Genomic DNA, 16242 nt, shown 5'->3' on the forward strand with positions numbered 1-16242 from the left:
TGCGCTCTTCTCTTCTCTGTTGTCAACCGAACCTCTCCGTCCTCTCTCTTCATCTTCATTCATCCTGCCAGGTAGATTCACTCACTCTGTTGGAAAAAAATCGCTAGGTGTGAGGTTCTCGCTCTCTTAGACGGTGTACGGATGCATCAGGGCAAACCTAATGAAATGGCTTATGTCAGCGCTTCCGTAGTGACTCACAGTAGAGCGCTTAACTTACTGAAATTACCCTTTTCAGCGAGGGGGGACCATTCCGGTTTCCTCTTCGACAGTAACAGTGAAGACTGAAATTTTCTCTTCACTGTTTTCCCCAGCTCTACAACTCTCCTCGTTCAACCTTGGTGTATCTCAGGCTCTCTACTTCTAAAGCACAAACAAGAAGCTAACCATGTTGAGATTCAGCAAGTTAATGAAATGCGTGCCAAACGCTGCTACAAAAAGATTCATCTCGACAAAGGACTATTTGTCTTCACACGTTCCATTTGAAGTCACGACCTACTCTCGTCCTCCTTTTATTCTCGCATCGGCAAAGGGATCCTATCTTTATGATTTGGACCAAAAGAAGTACATTGATTTTACCGCGGGGATTGCCGTCGTCTCGCTAGGTCATTCCGACCCGGAAATCGCCAAGATCATGTTCGATCAAGCTTCCACACTCATGCACAGCTCCAACCTCTACCACAACCCATGGACTCTCGAGCTAAGCAAGCAGTTGGTAGAAAAAACAAAGAAATTCAACGGTATGCACGACGCATCTCGTGTGTTCTTATGCAACTCGGGTACCGAAGCTAACGAAGCCGCTTTGAAATTTGCCAGAAAGCACGGAAAGTCCTTTTCTTCTGACAAAACCGAATTTATCACTTTCAAAACCTCTTTCCATGGTCGTACTATGGGCGCATTGAGTGTCACCCCTAACCCTAAATACCAAGCACCATTTTCACCATTGGTCCCCGGAGTCCATGTCGCAACTCCCAATGATATAGATTCAGTCCGTGCCTTGATCAATGAGAAGACTTGTGGTGTCATTATCGAGCCTGTTCAAGGTGAAGGTGGTGTCCATCCAATGAAGCCTGAATTTCTGATCCAATTGAAACAGCTATGTAAGCAAAACAACGCCGTTTTGATTTATGACGAAATTCAATGTGGTATGGGCCGTAGTGGTACCTTATGGGCTCACTCAAAATTACCAAAGGAAGCTCACCCAGACATTTTAACCATGGCTAAAGCCTTGGGTAATGGTTTCCCAATCGGTGCAACAATGATCAGTGAGGACGTCGAAAATGTGTTGAAGGTCGGTGATCACGGAACCACTTTTGGTGGTAACCCATTGGCTTGTAGAATCGGATGCAACGTACTAGAAAGAATAGCTGACGAAGAGTTCTTGGCCAAAGTCAACCAAAAAAGTGAATTATTGAGAAGCAAGCTTAATGAACTAAAGGAAAAATATAGCGATTCCATTGTTGAGGTCAGAGGACAAGGTTTGATTTTGGGTTTGGAGTGCAAGGAAAGCCCGGCAAAGATTGTTGCAAAGGCTCAAGATTTGGGATTGCTAGTCATCACTGCAGGAGGTAACGTCATCAGATTCGTTCCACCGCTAAACATTGAGGACGAGACTTTGATTGAAGGTGTCAAAATTTTAGACAATGCATTCGAAGCTTCAGTGGCCGAACAATCATAATGCATTGATGAAATAATTATTATATTTTATACTTTGGAGAACAATTATATAATTAAGGAGTAAATTCATAATAGATCCTATTAAATGTACGTATTAAGAATAGAATGTCTTTACTTATTTCCTATTCCAGACTCTGCCGCCAAACACTTCCAATGTTTCAAAATCTGCAAGGCTTTCACTGTCAATTTTGAGGGCAAAATAAAACCCACTGATCAAGACCAGATACAAGAAGATCAAAATGGAGCCTTTGAAATAGTTACTTTTACCTTCGGTGTAAATGTAAGTGAACATGTAAACCCCAAGCAAAGATGCTATGAAGTCCCAATGTGGAAAAATTAGGGAGAAGATTTTGTCGACTCCAATGCTGGCAAGCTGTCCTGGATCCACAGCGCCCATCTCACCAGTAATGCCAAATGTACCAGCAATAGCATTTTCCACAGGCGAAACAAGCATTGGATCCAAGGACGAAAAAGATGGTGCCAATCTCAATAGTTGTGATAATCTTGGTAATCCTTTCCATTCACCACTGATCGTCTTGGATATCAATACCGGGAAGTTTTGACTATCTGTATAAGCTTTACTGAAGTTCCAAACCGAATACAACATGACAATAGGAATTTGTAATAAACAAACTTGTAGGGCATATGCACTACCAATCTCCATACTTAATGCAACGTTTCCATGTATTGCAAAAGAGAAAGCGTTCACAAACTCAGTGGTATTTGGAACAAGCGCAAAAATGGTCAAACCCAAAAATTTGGGATTAATTGCAATCGATTTCAAAACATCATCAACACAATCAACCAATATTTCTGCAATGATCGCATACATAAGTGTTGCAGTAAGAAGGATTGTTGTAGATTTGGTACGTGACCAATTTGGTGCATCATGCCCGCCAGATGGCTCTACCGCTGGTGGTTGTGATTGAAGCTTTTGAGGAGGTATATTTTGCTGTGGAGGAGTGGAGGATTCAGTCTTGGATATTTGACTATTAGCATTCTGGTTAACTGGTCTCAAACTGTTCAAAGTTGTATTTTGGTCATTCAAATTGAATGATGTCACACTTTGAATTTCAGATGTCGGAGCAGGGGCAACTCCAGGAGTATAATCCAGCTTCTTCTCCTTCGAAGTTATTGGATTTGACCAAATCAGTGCAGCATGTGTTTTCAAGGTGAATAATAAACAAATGCAATAGACCAAAAACAAACTCAAAGCACAGATGATTGTAAAAGGTCTCAAGTGATTAATGTAAAGCGGATCAATGACAACGGAAGGCTGATAATAATGACAGTTTCTACAATCCTCACCAGAGGAAAGATCGCAAGCTTGACAGCGAACTTTGTATTCACCATAGATCTCATATAAAATGGTTGGTGACAACATGACCAAAATTGCATATAGTAACATTGTTGAAGAAACTCCTGCAGAAGCAGGATTATATCTTTGTGTTTTTCTTCTAATAGCACCAAAACACATTGAGCCACCAGGAAGAAGGAGGACACCTCCAAGAATTGATCCAATTAATGAACCTTCTACCAATTTTGCCTTGGATTGGTCTAGTGCAATACAATAAAGATAAACTTCGACAATGGTTGAGAAAAACGCATTTATAACAGCACCTACTCCCATAGAAGTTTGTGCCGAAATAGATGCAACAGCTTGTCCTATGAAGTAAGCCAATGGAATAATTGAAACTAAGCATAAGCCAAAAATTACCGTGGAGTCTGTTAATGGATTGATCCAATGAAACTTGCTCTTAAGGAAGTAAAAGTCTACGATCGTGAAAATGACAAGAAAGTTCAAATTGATAAAGAAAATGTTGGTTCCATCAACAGTATATTTGTAATAATGGAACCCAAATGAACGATAAGTAAGAATCAAAAATGATTCATTCTTACGCATTTGAGGGTTTGCCAATTGTCTTCTATAATATTGATTTTCATCTTCGAAAGATAGTGCCAACGGATGGCGTCTGATATGGCTAGCCATGATCGTCAACACTTTCGTCATTGGAATACAAAAAGCAGAAAGCCAGGTAATAAAACTGAAAACAATTCCAATTGGCACCAGTATCAAGTAGTATTGAACGTAGAACACCACACGACCGATATTCCAATCACCTCTACCAAAGAAACGTTTTTTGTAAAAAGTGGTGTTTAGCTCATCATCGTCAGTCAAATCAGAAACAGTGGTTTCTGGTACTGTAGGTGCAGTCCCAACCATCGGAGAAGGAACATTTTCGGCATTGTCAGGATCAGGTTTGTGTAAATGAAGCTGATATGCGTTAGGAGCAGAAAAGAACAACTTTCCTTGATTCTGTGTCCTCCACCTGGCAAATTCATCAATTGAACTGCCAACGTTAGCGTCCTCGTTGATATAATTTTTGTCTGATTTTAGAATAACAATTTTCCCAAACGGATATAGCAAGTAAGAACCTAAGTTCCAATAAAATTTAGCGTACTTGACAGAGTCATTTGTTCTTGGGTTGCAAAACATGGAAAAGAAAAAAGTCACTGTTCCTAGAAGCATACAGGTTAAGTATAGCACAAGTCCAAATGTACATGCCCAAATTATATTGAAAAAACCAACAGAATAGCTGATTTTAGGTTTTGCCCCCGGAATAGCATGAATATCCAACTCTGCTTCTTTTTGAACACTTCTGTCTTTTTTATAAATTGCAGGTTTCCAGATTCTGATACCAAAGGGATGTGTTTCATTGATTGCAACCTGTCTTTCTTTCAAAGTGAATGATTCATTGGAGAGCATGGAAGCATTATCATCAACGTCGTCATCAGGAGCATTATTACTAACGTTCTTACCTTCTTTGGCAGAAGTTACGGGTTCTTTCGAGTCGCTGACGTTTCTGTATGTATTGTTACTTGACCCTTGTGGATATTCTTCACCATAGTCATCATAATTCTCCTGGGATTTGTGTATAGAATCCACTTCCAGATCTTTCAAGTCTTTCAAGTTCTTACTAGCTTGTTGGAGGTTATTCATCACGTCGTGCTCCAATTCTTTCTTCTTGTCTTGGACTGCATTGTTGGTTGCCTCAGGAGGAGCAGAAGGAGATTGCAATGATGATTTGAATCTTTGTCTGAGGGCATCTCCATAGCCTTCTAGGTATTCCCTAGTGAGATCTTCCTCAATTTCATCTTCGTTATCGTCAACGGAGAAAACGTACTTGGCTGAGGCTTGTTTGCGTAGATATGGTTTTGGCTTCCCCTGGTTCAGTGACAACTGACTTGGTTGTCCTTGAAGTTGTGGGGATTGTGGGTTACCAGACATTTCGGACAAAATAAGCGGCGAAGCAGCAGAATTACTACCCTGAGCCTTATCTCTTAGCAAAACGTATTGTCGGTGGTGATTGGGGTTGTTTCCATTATGCTGCCGTGAAATAGATTGCGGCAACGGAGACCGAATGCATCTTGTGGACTGTTTCTTCTCTATCTTAGGATTCGGGTTTGTATTGGGGTAAGTCCAATTGGAATCGTCGTTCTGGGTATAGTTTGAGTTAGAGACTGAGCGTGTAGAGTTGGTTGAGCCGACCGAGTTTGTTTGGGGGGGGTCTTGCTGAGAAGGCCCTGGAGTGGGGTCAGGCATCTGAGCAGGTAACCGGCGTGTAGTGAGTACCTTTTGCTTAGCCAAGTTACTCAATGGTCACAGAAGGAAGAGAAGGACAGCTCTAGAGACAGAAAACGTGGTAATAATTCTACGCCGTTGAGTATGCCACTCGATCGATATATGTAAATATTAATTATGTAAATATACTTCTGAACTCCGCCAAAAATGGCGCACACGTTTCAGGCGTAGAAAGACCAATAACCGTGCACACACGTCGTATGTTTGTGCAAGCCGCTGGATAGAGGAAGCGATATATGAAGTTATATGAGAGTATATCTAAGTAGATAATAGATATTTACGTGTAACTGAATCGTGAATACGTGTCGTAAGTAATTTTGGAGGAAGCATCAGAAGATGAAAGGAATCATGGCCTTTCTGTTCTTTGGGTACTTGTCCCCAAAGGTCTTCTTGTACTTTGCGTGTTTCTGCTTAGCCCACATCATCATGGTACCTGTTCCAGCAACGAGGAAAACGTAGGAGGACCAATTGTTGGTCATGACGGCAAACACAGTCCAGGAGAGAAATTCGAAAAGATAGTTTGGAAAAGAAACAAACTTGAAGGCGAAACCGTAAGGGATCTTGTGTGCTCTGGTGCCGTCCGATCTCAATCTTCTCAAGATGATGTGGCAGTATAAGTTACAGATCTCAAAGAGAACCATGGCACCCCCGAACCACTTCAATTCGTCCAAGGAGCGGTCCTCAACATGGTGGATCACGCTCCAGAATTTGTTGCTATAGACAACGCTCTGTGGGGAGTAGACGGAGAAGGCAATGAGCAAGCTGTTGATCCAGTAGTGTCCTGAGTTTCTGAATAGAAATGCAAAAGGCATGGTGTCTGCAGAAAACGTGTGGATGAACAAGGTCTCGTACTCTCTCTTCAAGTAGTGCAAGAGAGTCAAGTTATAGGCAAGCACCTGGGTGTAGGTCATGTCGCTTGCACTGTAGTACCCGTAGTAGAACAAGGAGTGTATGATCATTGGTCCTAGGTATTCGAGAAAGTAGACGGTTCTCCAGCCGATCTGGGGCCCGACGTCCTTGGCATAAACGTTGAGTGTGGAGGCCTGGGCGAAGTCCAGGCCATTTTCCTCGAGTGTCAAGTAGTTTTTCAGAGGAAGCCTTTTCTTTTTGTCCTTCTCCTTGTCATTCTCCTCTGCCAGGTAGGAGAACTTAATTCGGTTTGGATCGGAGACGCTGTTCTTCTTGGCATAGGCCTCGATGATGGCAGAAAGACGCGTGTTTGGCGTGGTGTCGCAGTTGATCTTTTTGAGCTTTTTGGAAAGCGGGTTAATGATGAGGTTCACCATTGCGTGCTGCGAATTGAGTATGGCTCGGTGCTGTGTAGCCACTCCGTCTCCGTCCAGGCCGGCGCTTTTGCTGGAATTGCCTCTGACAGGCGTGCAAAGAGCAAGATGTCCACTCTAGACAGGCAGGCCGCACTCTCTGCCTGCGGCGCGGGAGGGTTTTTTGCATTTTCGCCTCGGGCATGAATTGGAGGGTGTGTTGAAAGAGGAAATAAGAAAGAAGAAGCGGTGGCACAAGAAGACCCATTCCACATTGCACAGCATAGGATAACACACGCACACGACAAGCATGAAGTTGGTGAATTTTCTCATGAAGCTGCATAACGAGTCTGTGCAGGTGGAGTTGAAGAACGGGACGATGGTGCAGGGCACGATCCTGTCGGTGTCGCCGGCGATGAATATCAATCTCAAGGACGTGAAGATGACGGCGGTGGACCGCACTCCGGCGGCGCTGGAGCACATGACTATCCGTGGGAACCAGGTGCGGATGGTGCTCTTGCCGGACGAGCTGAACTTGGACTCGATCCTCTCGGACTCGGTGTTCAGACCGAAGAAGAAGCTGCAGCAGCAGAACCAGAGCCAGCCCGGTCCGCACAGTGCGCCCGGCAGGGCGCCTAAACGCACGGCACGGGCGAAGAACAGAGGGTTCTGAGGCCTACGTATGTATTCATGTTAATCTCTGTACAGTAATTCAAGACTCGGCATCTTCAAGTTCCCGCTCGAACTCGTCCACAAGAGCGCTCTCCCGCTCCTCCAGGACGCCCTGCTCCTCTAACACCCACCGGTTCACCAATCTCGGCAGAGCCATGTCCACAAACTTTGCTTCCTCGAGGAGAGAGTCTGCGATCTCGTCCACGTGAGCCAAGCGCACTGCTCCGTTCTCCACCACACGGATCCTCCGGAAGTCGTCCAGCCTCGCCTCGAGCACCGTCCACAGCTTCGCCTGGTCTTCCCACATGAGCCGTGCGTAGACCATGAAGAGCACAGAAAGGTACTTGAAGCCGTGCTCCCCAGCAACGAGCCACTCGACTACGTCCTCGGGAAGAACCTCGAACTGCAGCAACCGGAACAACAGCACCACGAACTTGCATGCCTTCGTCCTCGCCGCATTCACATACGTCCCGACCACCACTACCGACTCGACACATTCGTCCAGCACCTCGTAGAATCCCAGCTGCGACGCCCGCAAGTGCCAGTAGTGAGCGTCCTGGATCCTCTCTCGCAGGATCTTCTCGATAAGCAGAGCTGGGTTCACTCCGTGCACCTTCGTTCCGCTTTTCGCTAGCCCCCGGTCAACAATCAGTGCATTTTGTCTATTTCTGTCACCTTTGCTCTGCTCTGACTCCATGTCTGCCCCTTTCAGAGCCCCTAGAGCCCTCTCTTACTCCTCCTTTTGCTTCTCGTCAGGCCCTCCAGACACACTTGACCTTCCAAGTCGTCATCTCCGACCGTTTTAAGACGATCGACCGCCCAAGAAAAAAAATTCCGGAAAACTGAAATTTTCCTCGTTCTCGTCGCATGAAAACTGAGCAGGCCAGCGGTGAAGAAGAGCAAAAGAAGAGGAAGAGAAGAAGAGGGCCACAGGCCTGTGCACCGTATCCCCGTTGGCTTCTGGATCCTTTACCACCCAGCACGGATTGTTCATTGAGAGTTTGTTTGGAAAAGGTATGCAGTGATGCTTAGCAGAATAGAGCCGGGCGAGGAGAGGAAGGGCGGAGGAGGTGCCCCCGCAGGAGACGTGCTCGGCACAGTGGTGGTTCCCCTTTTTTTGCCTTGGCGTGTTTCCGTTCCATTTGGATCGGTCCTTCCGCATTCATATACTAACTGTTATCTGGCGCAAGGACAGCGCTGTGTTTTGATAACCTATTGTTCTACAGATGTCTACTGAAGAATTAAATAATGCCACTAAGGACTTATCTTTAGATGAGAAGAAAGATACCACAGTTTTAGAAAACGGTGAAGAGTTCAACGTCAAACACCCGCTCAACTCCAAGTGGACCTTGTGGTACACCAAGCCACCTGTCGACAACAACGAGAGTTGGGCAGAGCTTTTGAAGCCAGTTGTGAGCTTCAACACGGTTGAGGAATTCTGGGGGATTTTTCACGCCATTCCAAAGGTGAATGAGTTGCCATCGAGATCGGACTACCACTTGTTCAGGGACGACATCAAGCCTGAATGGGAAGACTCCAAGAATGCACAGGGCGGTAAGTGGTACTGCCAGTTCAAGGGCAGAAGAGAAGATTTGAACGAGCTTTGGATCAGAGCCCTTTTAAGTGTCATTGGTGAAACCATCGAGAAGGACGAAAACGAAGTCAACGGTGTTGTTTTTAACGTCAGAAAGGGTATTGTCAAGATTGGTTTGTGGACCAAGTCCTGCGATGAGGAGAAATTGAGAGCCATCGGCGAGACCTTCAAGAAGGTGTTGAAATTGGGTGACGAAGACAAGATAGAATTTTTGAGACACAAGGATTCCGAGATTAGAGGTGCTAAACCAATGATTATTATGTAAATAAATAAGCAAACAACTTAACCGGTCATTAACAAACAGACAGAGCAAGAAGCCGTAGTAGTTGATCAATAGAATCGATTTGATTTGATTTGGTTTTTGTTTAGTTCTTTTTTTAATATTCCTCCCTTCTTTCATTACTCTTGTTTTTATAGTCCCCTGTTTTCCTATTTTCCCTATTTCCCTATTTTTCCCACTTTCATGTTAGCTTTTCAGAGTGGAGGATTTTTTAGTTGAAATAATTTGCTATGAAATCAAATAAATGCTAGTAGCACGTGAGAGATTTACCTAGAGATATTAGAGGATATAGAATCGATATAAACTTGCGGTACTAAGAAGACTGTTTTTGGAAAAGACGGGGGTAGTGTGAACTTGGGGGGGAAACTAAACAGACAAGGCTGAGGTGGAAAAGCAGACAAAAAATTTGGAACGTGAACGAAAGAGTGTGGAGAGGGGGCTCGGAAGTAGAAAAAGAACATGAGTAGAAAAGGCAGGTGACGGGACTAAACGAACGAAATGAAGGAAAGCCAAGATAAAATACAAGTGAAGAAGTGGAGCTGAGAAAAGGGGACAGAAAAGAAAAAGAAGGGGGAGGGGGGAGAGAAAAAGGTGGGTATGCTAGAGATGCTTGTTGTTTGTTTCAAAGGTTCAGAGGGGGGACGGGAGGGGTCAGACGGTTCGGTAGACCCTGGTTGTGCCGACCGTGCCCTTGATGGTGCCGAGGCCGATGGTGCCCGAGGAGAAGGTTGCGATGGTGCTGTACATCGACGTGAACTGCTGGACGTAGGCGCTGGACGTGGCGTACACGACGGCTCCCTTTGTGATGGTCAGCCAGACCCAGGTGTTGTGGTCGATGCTGGTTGTGGTTGGGTTCGGGAGGGTCGTGAGCGGGGTGTATGTGGTGCCGGTGTTTGTGTCCGTGGTGGCGGGCGTTGCGGTTGTGCCGGTGCCTGTTGTCGTGGGGGTGTTTGTGGTTTTGGTAGTTGGCGCCGTGGTGGAGGACGACGAGGACGTTGTTGTGGCGGCGGCAGTGGCAGCTGGCGCAGGCGTGGTGGTAGCCGGTGTGGTGGTAGCCGGTGTGGTGGTAGCCGGCGTGACGGCAGTTGTGGGCGTGGTGGTAGCCGCCGTGGTAGCCGGCGCCGCCGTGGTGGTCACCGGCGTCGTTGTGTCTGTGTCCACGGCGAGCGCCAGGACGCAGAGCGACAGCAGCCAGTGCAGGCAGACGGCTGGTTTCATGGCTGATGCTGGGGACGGGCTGTTTGGAGGCAAACGAGAGACGGTAGCGGCTAGAGAACGCTAGGGGGGCAGGAGCGTGTGCAGCGAGAGAACGGCGATCCGGACAGCGTGCTTGAACACCCTACAACCCCACCACAACCCCACTACAACCCTCTGAACCACCCGAACCATTCTCAAGAGTGCACCCTTAAGGCCTCAACACCAGCAGTACACTGCGTCTGACCGGGTCTGTCAGCGGAAAAGGAAAACCTCCCGGAGACGGCGCAGCCGAGCAACGACCTAGCCAGCACCCCGCCAGCGGCCTGGGGGAGAGAAAACGTGGAGAGGTCCCAGACCGAGATAGTTGCCACTTGGGGACGCGGGGACAACAAAGCGCCCGGCCAGCCGGCCAGCCAGCGGATCGGCAGGGGCGGTGTGCGGGGGGGGGAGGAAAAGGAGAGGGGAAAAGGAGAAGAAGGGAAGGAGAGAAAGAGAAAAAAAGTCTAGGTCTTGCTGACATAAGCGGCTGACGTAAGCGGGACGCGGGGCCGGTTTTTTTTTCCGCTTTTCGCTTTTCGCTTTTTTTTTTTTTTTTTTTCGTCCTCGGAACTTTTCAGCAGCGAGGCGAGCAGGCGATGGCGGACGAGGGGGCAGGAGGCGATAGAGAGCCGGAGGGGCGAAAACGGGGCAACAGGAGGGCCGGAGGAGGGGACGGGGCAACGTGGAGAGGGCAAAAGCACAGAGCACAGCAGAGCACAGAGCACAGCAGAGCACAGCACAGCAGAGCAGAAGATACCACGATGACAGAGAGCATGCTGCCTGCGTCGCTGTTTGCAGAACCGGAGAGCTTCCGTCCGGAGCAGCCCCAGGGCACGCTCGCCGAGTACTTCACGCAGACCACAGACACGGGGCTGCAGATCAACCTCGTCGGGTCGTCGCCGTTGTACGGCCACATCTTGACGCACGCGTGCCTCTACCTGGCCCGGTACCTGGAGAAACACGCAGACACGCTGGTGCGCAACAAGACGGTGCTCGAGGTGGGCTCCGGCGGAGCCCTCCCGTCGATTCTCTCGGCGCACTTGGGCGCCCGGTTCGTGGTGTCCACAGACTACCCGGACGCAGACCTGATCGGCAACATCCGCAAGAACATCGCCGAAAACAAGGTCGGCGCCAACTGCGCCGCCCTCGGGTACATCTGGGGCAACGACACCGCGGACATCGAGGCCACGCTCCGCCAGCACACGGCGGGCGAGTGCTCCACCTTCGACGTCATCATCCTCAGCGACGTGATCTTCAACCACAGCGAGCACCGCAAGCTCCTCCACTCCTGCCGCAGCCTGCTCACCCCGGGCACGGGCAAGGTGCTCGTCACCTTCTCGCCCCACCGGCCCAAGCTCTTCCACAAGGACCTCGAATTCTTCGACCTCGCCCAGCAGGCGCCCTTCCGCTTCGCCTCCCGCTTCGTCGAGATGGAGCACTGGTCCCCGCTCTTCAAGGACGACACCGACGAGTCCACCGTCGAGCTCCGAAGCAGGGTCTACTTCTACATGCTCGAGTGACGCCGCCGCACATCTAACAATGGCCCCTTTTCTCCCCCCTCGTGTACCTTGCCTCTCGGGCGCTTCGGACGCCTCTTCGAATGCCTCTTTGGGCCCTCCACATCCCCTGTATACCTTGTCCCCCCCTGTCCCAAACAGGATGAAACACACCTCCAATCTGTAACCCCCCTCCGCCCAGCCACCCGTCAGGCCTCGCTGTGCGCTCCCGCCGTCACCCCCCAACATGCTCAACACCCAGCGTGCTGGTCGATGCTCCTTCCCGATCGGGCACTAATTTCGGTTTCACATCCTCAAAGGCTCAAGCACCCTTGTCCAGCACCTCTGCACACCAATTGCACTGCGTCCTGTAGACGCACATCTGTGCTGCAAAGCACCATGGACAGCCCACCGCCAGCACCAGCAGCAAGCACCCCCGTATAAATATCCACCCCTTCCTGGCCTTGCTCCCTCCGCAGCATGCATCGGAATTTACACTTTTCTTCACTACATGGCTCCTTAGTTTTGGCCAACACTCTTAGAAAAGAGCAAATTAATTAGCCTCTACCCAACACAGCTTAACTCATTCATTCGTTACCTTTTTCTTTCAAACACCCTAACCCTCTCGCTAACTAGCATCTGCTCCTCATTCACTTTTCAGTCACTTGTTGTCTCACACAATCCAAACAGCCAACCAAACAACCAATTAACCTCCAAAGTTGAAGTCCCGCAATTAAGCCACTTCCTCTAACCATCCCTAACTACTAGTCATTCTTTCGAAAACCCCCTAAACCCTCTTGATATCCCCCAACTATTGTCATTCCTTTTTACAATACAATTTTTTTCCAAACTAATTCAATCGTTTACAATGTTACACTCCTTGTTACTTTCTTTTACCCTATCGACAGTGGTCTCTGCGATCTCAGATTACAACAACGTTGCCCTCTACTGGGGCCAGAACTCTGCTGGAACACAACAAGACCTAGCATCTTATTGTAGTTCCGAAAAGGCAGATATTTACATCCTCTCCTTCATCGATGTCTTTGGTTCTTCTCAGCAACCAAACGTCAACTTTGCCAACGCTTGCACAGAGTCTTACTCCAGCGGCTTGCTGCATTGTCCTCAGATTGGCAAAGACATTAAAACTTGTCAATCTTTGGGTAAAACCGTCCTCATCTCACTGGGCGGTGCCTCTGGTGCCTACGGATTCTCCGACGATTCTACCGCAGATTTTGCAGGCACCTTGTGGAACATGTTTGGTGGAGGCTCCGACTCATCTGTTGAAAGACCTTTCGACGATGCAGTGGTTGATGGTTTTGATTTTGATATCGAAAACAACAACCCTAAGGGCTATGCTACTCTTGCTAACAAGTTGAGATCTTATTTCTCCGAAGACTCATCCAAAACTTACTACTTATCTGCAGCACCACAGTGCCCTTATCCTGATGCTTCTGTTGGTGACTTGTTGGAAAATGCATCCATTGACTTTGCCTTTATCCAGTTCTACAACAACTATTGTGCAACTACAGGCTCCAACTTCAACTGGGATACCTGGAACACCTTTGCTGAAAACACTTCCCCAAATAAGAACATCAAATTGTTTGTTGGCTTGCCAGCCGCTACAGGTGCTGCTGGTTCAGGCTATGCTACCATCGACCAAATCAAATCCACATTCCAGAACACTATTCTCAACAAAGAAGATTCTCATTTTGGTGGTTTCGTTTTGTGGGATGCTTCATGGTCTACTTCAAATAAAGTTAATGGTGACACCTTTGGCAACAATTTGCAATCACTTTTGGATGACTCTTATTCTGGATCTGGCTTGTCAGATGCTACTCCTTCAAACTCTTTAAGCTCTAGCTCTGCCGGTTCCACGAGTTCCACGAGTTCCACGAGCTTGACCAGTTCCACGAGTTCCACGAGTTTGACTAGTTCCACCAGTTCTAGCTCTAGCAACTCTTTGACTGTCAGTGCAGAAGAATCAACTATCTCACAGCCTATTTCTGCATCATCCTTTTCTAGCGAACAAACCAATTCAGTGGAACAAACTACCTCTGCAGCTGCTACATCTTCAACCACAACTTCAAACTCAATTGATACCAATACTTCCGAGTCACTGATTAGCCCAACCTCAATGGTAGGTGAACAACCTGCTTTGACGGCTCAGCCTACTCCCACCACTCTCTCTATCTCGTCCACATCTACTGCTGCTACCACTTCTACCACTGCTGGTGGCTCAGGTTCAGGTTCCAATTCAGGTTCAGATTGCTCCTCACTTAGTGGACTTGCCAAGGCTCAATGTCTCAACAAGAACTTTGAGCAAGGTCTTTACTTGGGTGGTGCTTCTTCTTGCAACGAAAATGATATCGCTTGTGCATCAGACGGCTCTTTTGCAATTTGCAACTTTGGAAACTGGGTGAAAATGCCTTGTTCTGCCGGAACAACTTGCTATGCTTACAATAATGGCGACCAAGTTGATGTAGGTTGCGACTACATTGATTCTAAGAGCAGTTTCGAGAAGAGAGATAACGTGCTCATGAACTTATTCAAGAGGTACTTGGATTGAAAAATAGACCAACTCTCTGGCTTGTTTATTTTCTTTTTTTCACTTACGCAGATCCTAATTTTCAGATGGACATAATCTAATTTTCTTTTATATTGAACGTTTAATGGAATTCCAAATATATATACATATAAATATATACATATCAGCGTAGTTTTACAAATGATAACACATTAACAAAAGTAGCATAGCTCAACTAACAAGCTATTATGTTTTTTTAGCAGCTTTTTCTATCTTTTTCAGACTGTTTGTAATCTGCCTGATACGATTCCTCACTCTCACTGGCGTATAGTCTGTATTTCTCCTTCTATTCTCCTTGATGTACTTCATGATATCTGATGAGCCAGCTTCGTCATCATTATCATCATCATCATCATCATCGTCATCATCATTTTCGCCATTTTCGTTATCGCTGAATATACCTTTGGTGTAACTGTTAACCCGTTTTCTCGCAGTTGTATCAATGTTCGCTTCAGAAGTGTAGTTTTTCCTTTTATCGAACTTAGTGTTCGTGTGTTCGGTACCATTTCGTTGGAGTATTTTTATCAAAGTGTCTTTCTCCAAATCTAATTCTTTTCTCTTCTCCTCCAGCTCTTCAAACAGCTGATCAAATTTTTGTCGATTGAGTTGATTCTCTAACTTCATGTCCTCAAATCTGGACTCAAATTTCATGTTATTCGATTCTTGTTTACGCCTTAACGTTGTCAGCTCTCCTTTGATACTTTCCAGTTCTTTTAGAAGCTTCCCGTTCGAAGTAGAGTTCACTTCTTCCAAAATATTTTGCAGTCTTTCGTCCAATTTTCCGATTTGCTGATCTATCGACTTGGATTGATCCATTATTGTTTTCGGAGAATCGCTTGCTAAGGTTTTCTCTGTCCGTACTATTTGCCTGTTTAACTCATCTAGATACCGCCTTCTTTCCTCCAACTGCAGATCCAGCTCTTTTTGCTTGATTTCGCTTCTCAGTATATCGTCTTGCTCTTTATGAAGATCTGACCGAAACGATCCCAAAGAGCTGAATGAGGGTTGGCTCGAGGGTTCATTGGGATTCGTGTCTTGCTCACTATACAAAATTGAACGGAAAACTTTGGATCCAAAATTGCTCAACGAGCTCAGCAGGCCATTATTTTTTGAAGCAAATGAATTGTTAGGTTTGGAAACTCTTGATCTTCTATCAGATATCTGTGAGGTATATCCCAGTGGGTTCCTTCGAAGTGATTCTCTAGTGATATTTTTGACCGTTTGATCATCATAGATGGCAGATCTAGATGACGAGCCTGGTATGCGGTCAATCGGTCTTTCTCCCAAAAGTTGATATGTTTTTAAAGAATCAGGATTGTTTTGACGACTGGTATATTTTCTGGGTATGGAGTGATTCGTAGAATGACTAGCTCTCGTTTCTTTTCTCAAGAACTCTAAAGCTTCGTGTTTTCTTCTTTCTCTTTCATTTTGGTTCAAAGATATTGAATTTTTACTCGATGGTAACACACTTTTGAACCTCACCTGTGATGGTGCAGGTCGACTCTTTGAAATCTCTGCAAATCGATCGGCACGAGTCCCATTTTCCGAGGAGGCAATGCCTTGTGAATCGGTTCTAAAACTTCTCCTTGGTTGTCCTATGGGCGTCTTTAATGCTGGTATGTAGGACATGGCACTTCAAGTCACAGTGACCTGGTTTAACGCCACAGTTGCCGGTATTTGCTTGTTTTAAGAGGTATTATTCAAGAAGTAAACATGCCCTTTACCGAGGAAGTGCCTGTTTCATGATATTAAAAGCGACGCGTTCAAAATTTTTTGACGCGGTGAAGATTCAGCGTATTTC

General features: G+C 46.6%; 10 protein-coding genes across 10 annotated transcripts; 5 read left to right on the forward strand and 5 right to left on the reverse strand.

The window, feature by feature from the left end:
• The first annotated feature begins 316 nt into the window (after positions 1–316).
• Positions 317–2116, forward strand: PICMEDRAFT_16857 (hypothetical protein). Its single transcript, XM_019161367.1, has one exon. It carries the CDS (start codon positions 386–388, stop codon positions 1673–1675), a length of 1290 nt encoding a protein of 429 aa, XP_019016669.1. The 5' UTR covers positions 317–385; the 3' UTR covers positions 1676–2116.
• Positions 1826–5062, reverse strand: PICMEDRAFT_23084 (hypothetical protein; the record flags this gene model as incomplete). The annotated part of the gene is made up of 2 exons (XM_019162295.1): positions 1826–2031; positions 2239–5062. Coding segments are annotated over 2 exons (3030 nt in total), but the record flags the coding sequence as incomplete, so codon positions are not given.
• Positions 5063–5378: 316 nt separating this feature from the next.
• On the reverse strand, positions 5379–6657 carry PICMEDRAFT_16859 (hypothetical protein). The gene has a single exon (XM_019161368.1). It carries the CDS (start codon positions 6601–6603, stop codon positions 5647–5649), a length of 957 nt encoding a protein of 318 aa, XP_019016671.1. The 5' UTR covers positions 6604–6657; the 3' UTR covers positions 5379–5646.
• A 232-nt stretch (positions 6658–6889) lies between these two features.
• On the forward strand, positions 6890–7252 carry PICMEDRAFT_73077 (hypothetical protein; the record flags this gene model as incomplete). Its single annotated transcript, XM_019164373.1, has 1 exon — positions 6890–7252. One exon carries the CDS (start codon positions 6890–6892, stop codon positions 7250–7252), a length of 363 nt encoding a protein of 120 aa, XP_019016672.1.
• Positions 7253–7291: 39 nt separating this feature from the next.
• PICMEDRAFT_73078 (hypothetical protein) lies at positions 7292–7948 on the reverse strand (the record flags this gene model as incomplete). The annotated part of the gene is made up of 1 exon (XM_019164374.1): positions 7292–7948. The coding sequence occupies one exon, from the start codon at positions 7946–7948 to the stop codon at positions 7292–7294; it is 657 nt and encodes a 218-aa protein (XP_019016673.1).
• Positions 7949–8104: 156 nt separating this feature from the next.
• Positions 8105–9389, forward strand: PICMEDRAFT_16862 (hypothetical protein). Its single transcript, XM_019161369.1, has one exon. It carries the CDS (start codon positions 8478–8480, stop codon positions 9108–9110), a length of 633 nt encoding a protein of 210 aa, XP_019016674.1. The 5' UTR covers positions 8105–8477; the 3' UTR covers positions 9111–9389.
• Positions 9390–9776: 387 nt separating this feature from the next.
• PICMEDRAFT_12021 (hypothetical protein) lies at positions 9777–10343 on the reverse strand (the record flags this gene model as incomplete). Its single annotated transcript, XM_019159871.1, has 1 exon — positions 9777–10343. The coding sequence occupies one exon, from the start codon at positions 10341–10343 to the stop codon at positions 9777–9779; it is 567 nt and encodes a 188-aa protein (XP_019016675.1).
• Positions 10344–11122: 779 nt separating this feature from the next.
• On the forward strand, positions 11123–11881 carry PICMEDRAFT_73081 (hypothetical protein; the record flags this gene model as incomplete). Its single annotated transcript, XM_019164375.1, has 1 exon — positions 11123–11881. One exon carries the CDS (start codon positions 11123–11125, stop codon positions 11879–11881), a length of 759 nt encoding a protein of 252 aa, XP_019016676.1.
• An 853-nt stretch (positions 11882–12734) lies between these two features.
• PICMEDRAFT_23434 (hypothetical protein) lies at positions 12735–13610 on the forward strand (the record flags this gene model as incomplete). The annotated part of the gene is made up of 1 exon (XM_019162307.1): positions 12735–13610. A coding segment is annotated over one exon (876 nt), but the record flags the coding sequence as incomplete, so codon positions are not given.
• A 1017-nt stretch (positions 13611–14627) lies between these two features.
• PICMEDRAFT_73083 (hypothetical protein) lies at positions 14628–16070 on the reverse strand (the record flags this gene model as incomplete). The annotated part of the gene is made up of 1 exon (XM_019164376.1): positions 14628–16070. One exon carries the CDS (start codon positions 16068–16070, stop codon positions 14628–14630), a length of 1443 nt encoding a protein of 480 aa, XP_019016678.1.
• Positions 16071–16242: the final 172 nt, after the last annotated feature.

This window comes from Pichia membranifaciens (assembly GCF_001661235.1).
Source record: "Pichia membranifaciens NRRL Y-2026 unplaced genomic scaffold PICMEscaffold_4, whole genome shotgun sequence".
Lineage (NCBI taxonomy): Eukaryota > Fungi > Ascomycota > Pichiomycetes > Pichiales > Pichiaceae > Pichia > Pichia membranifaciens.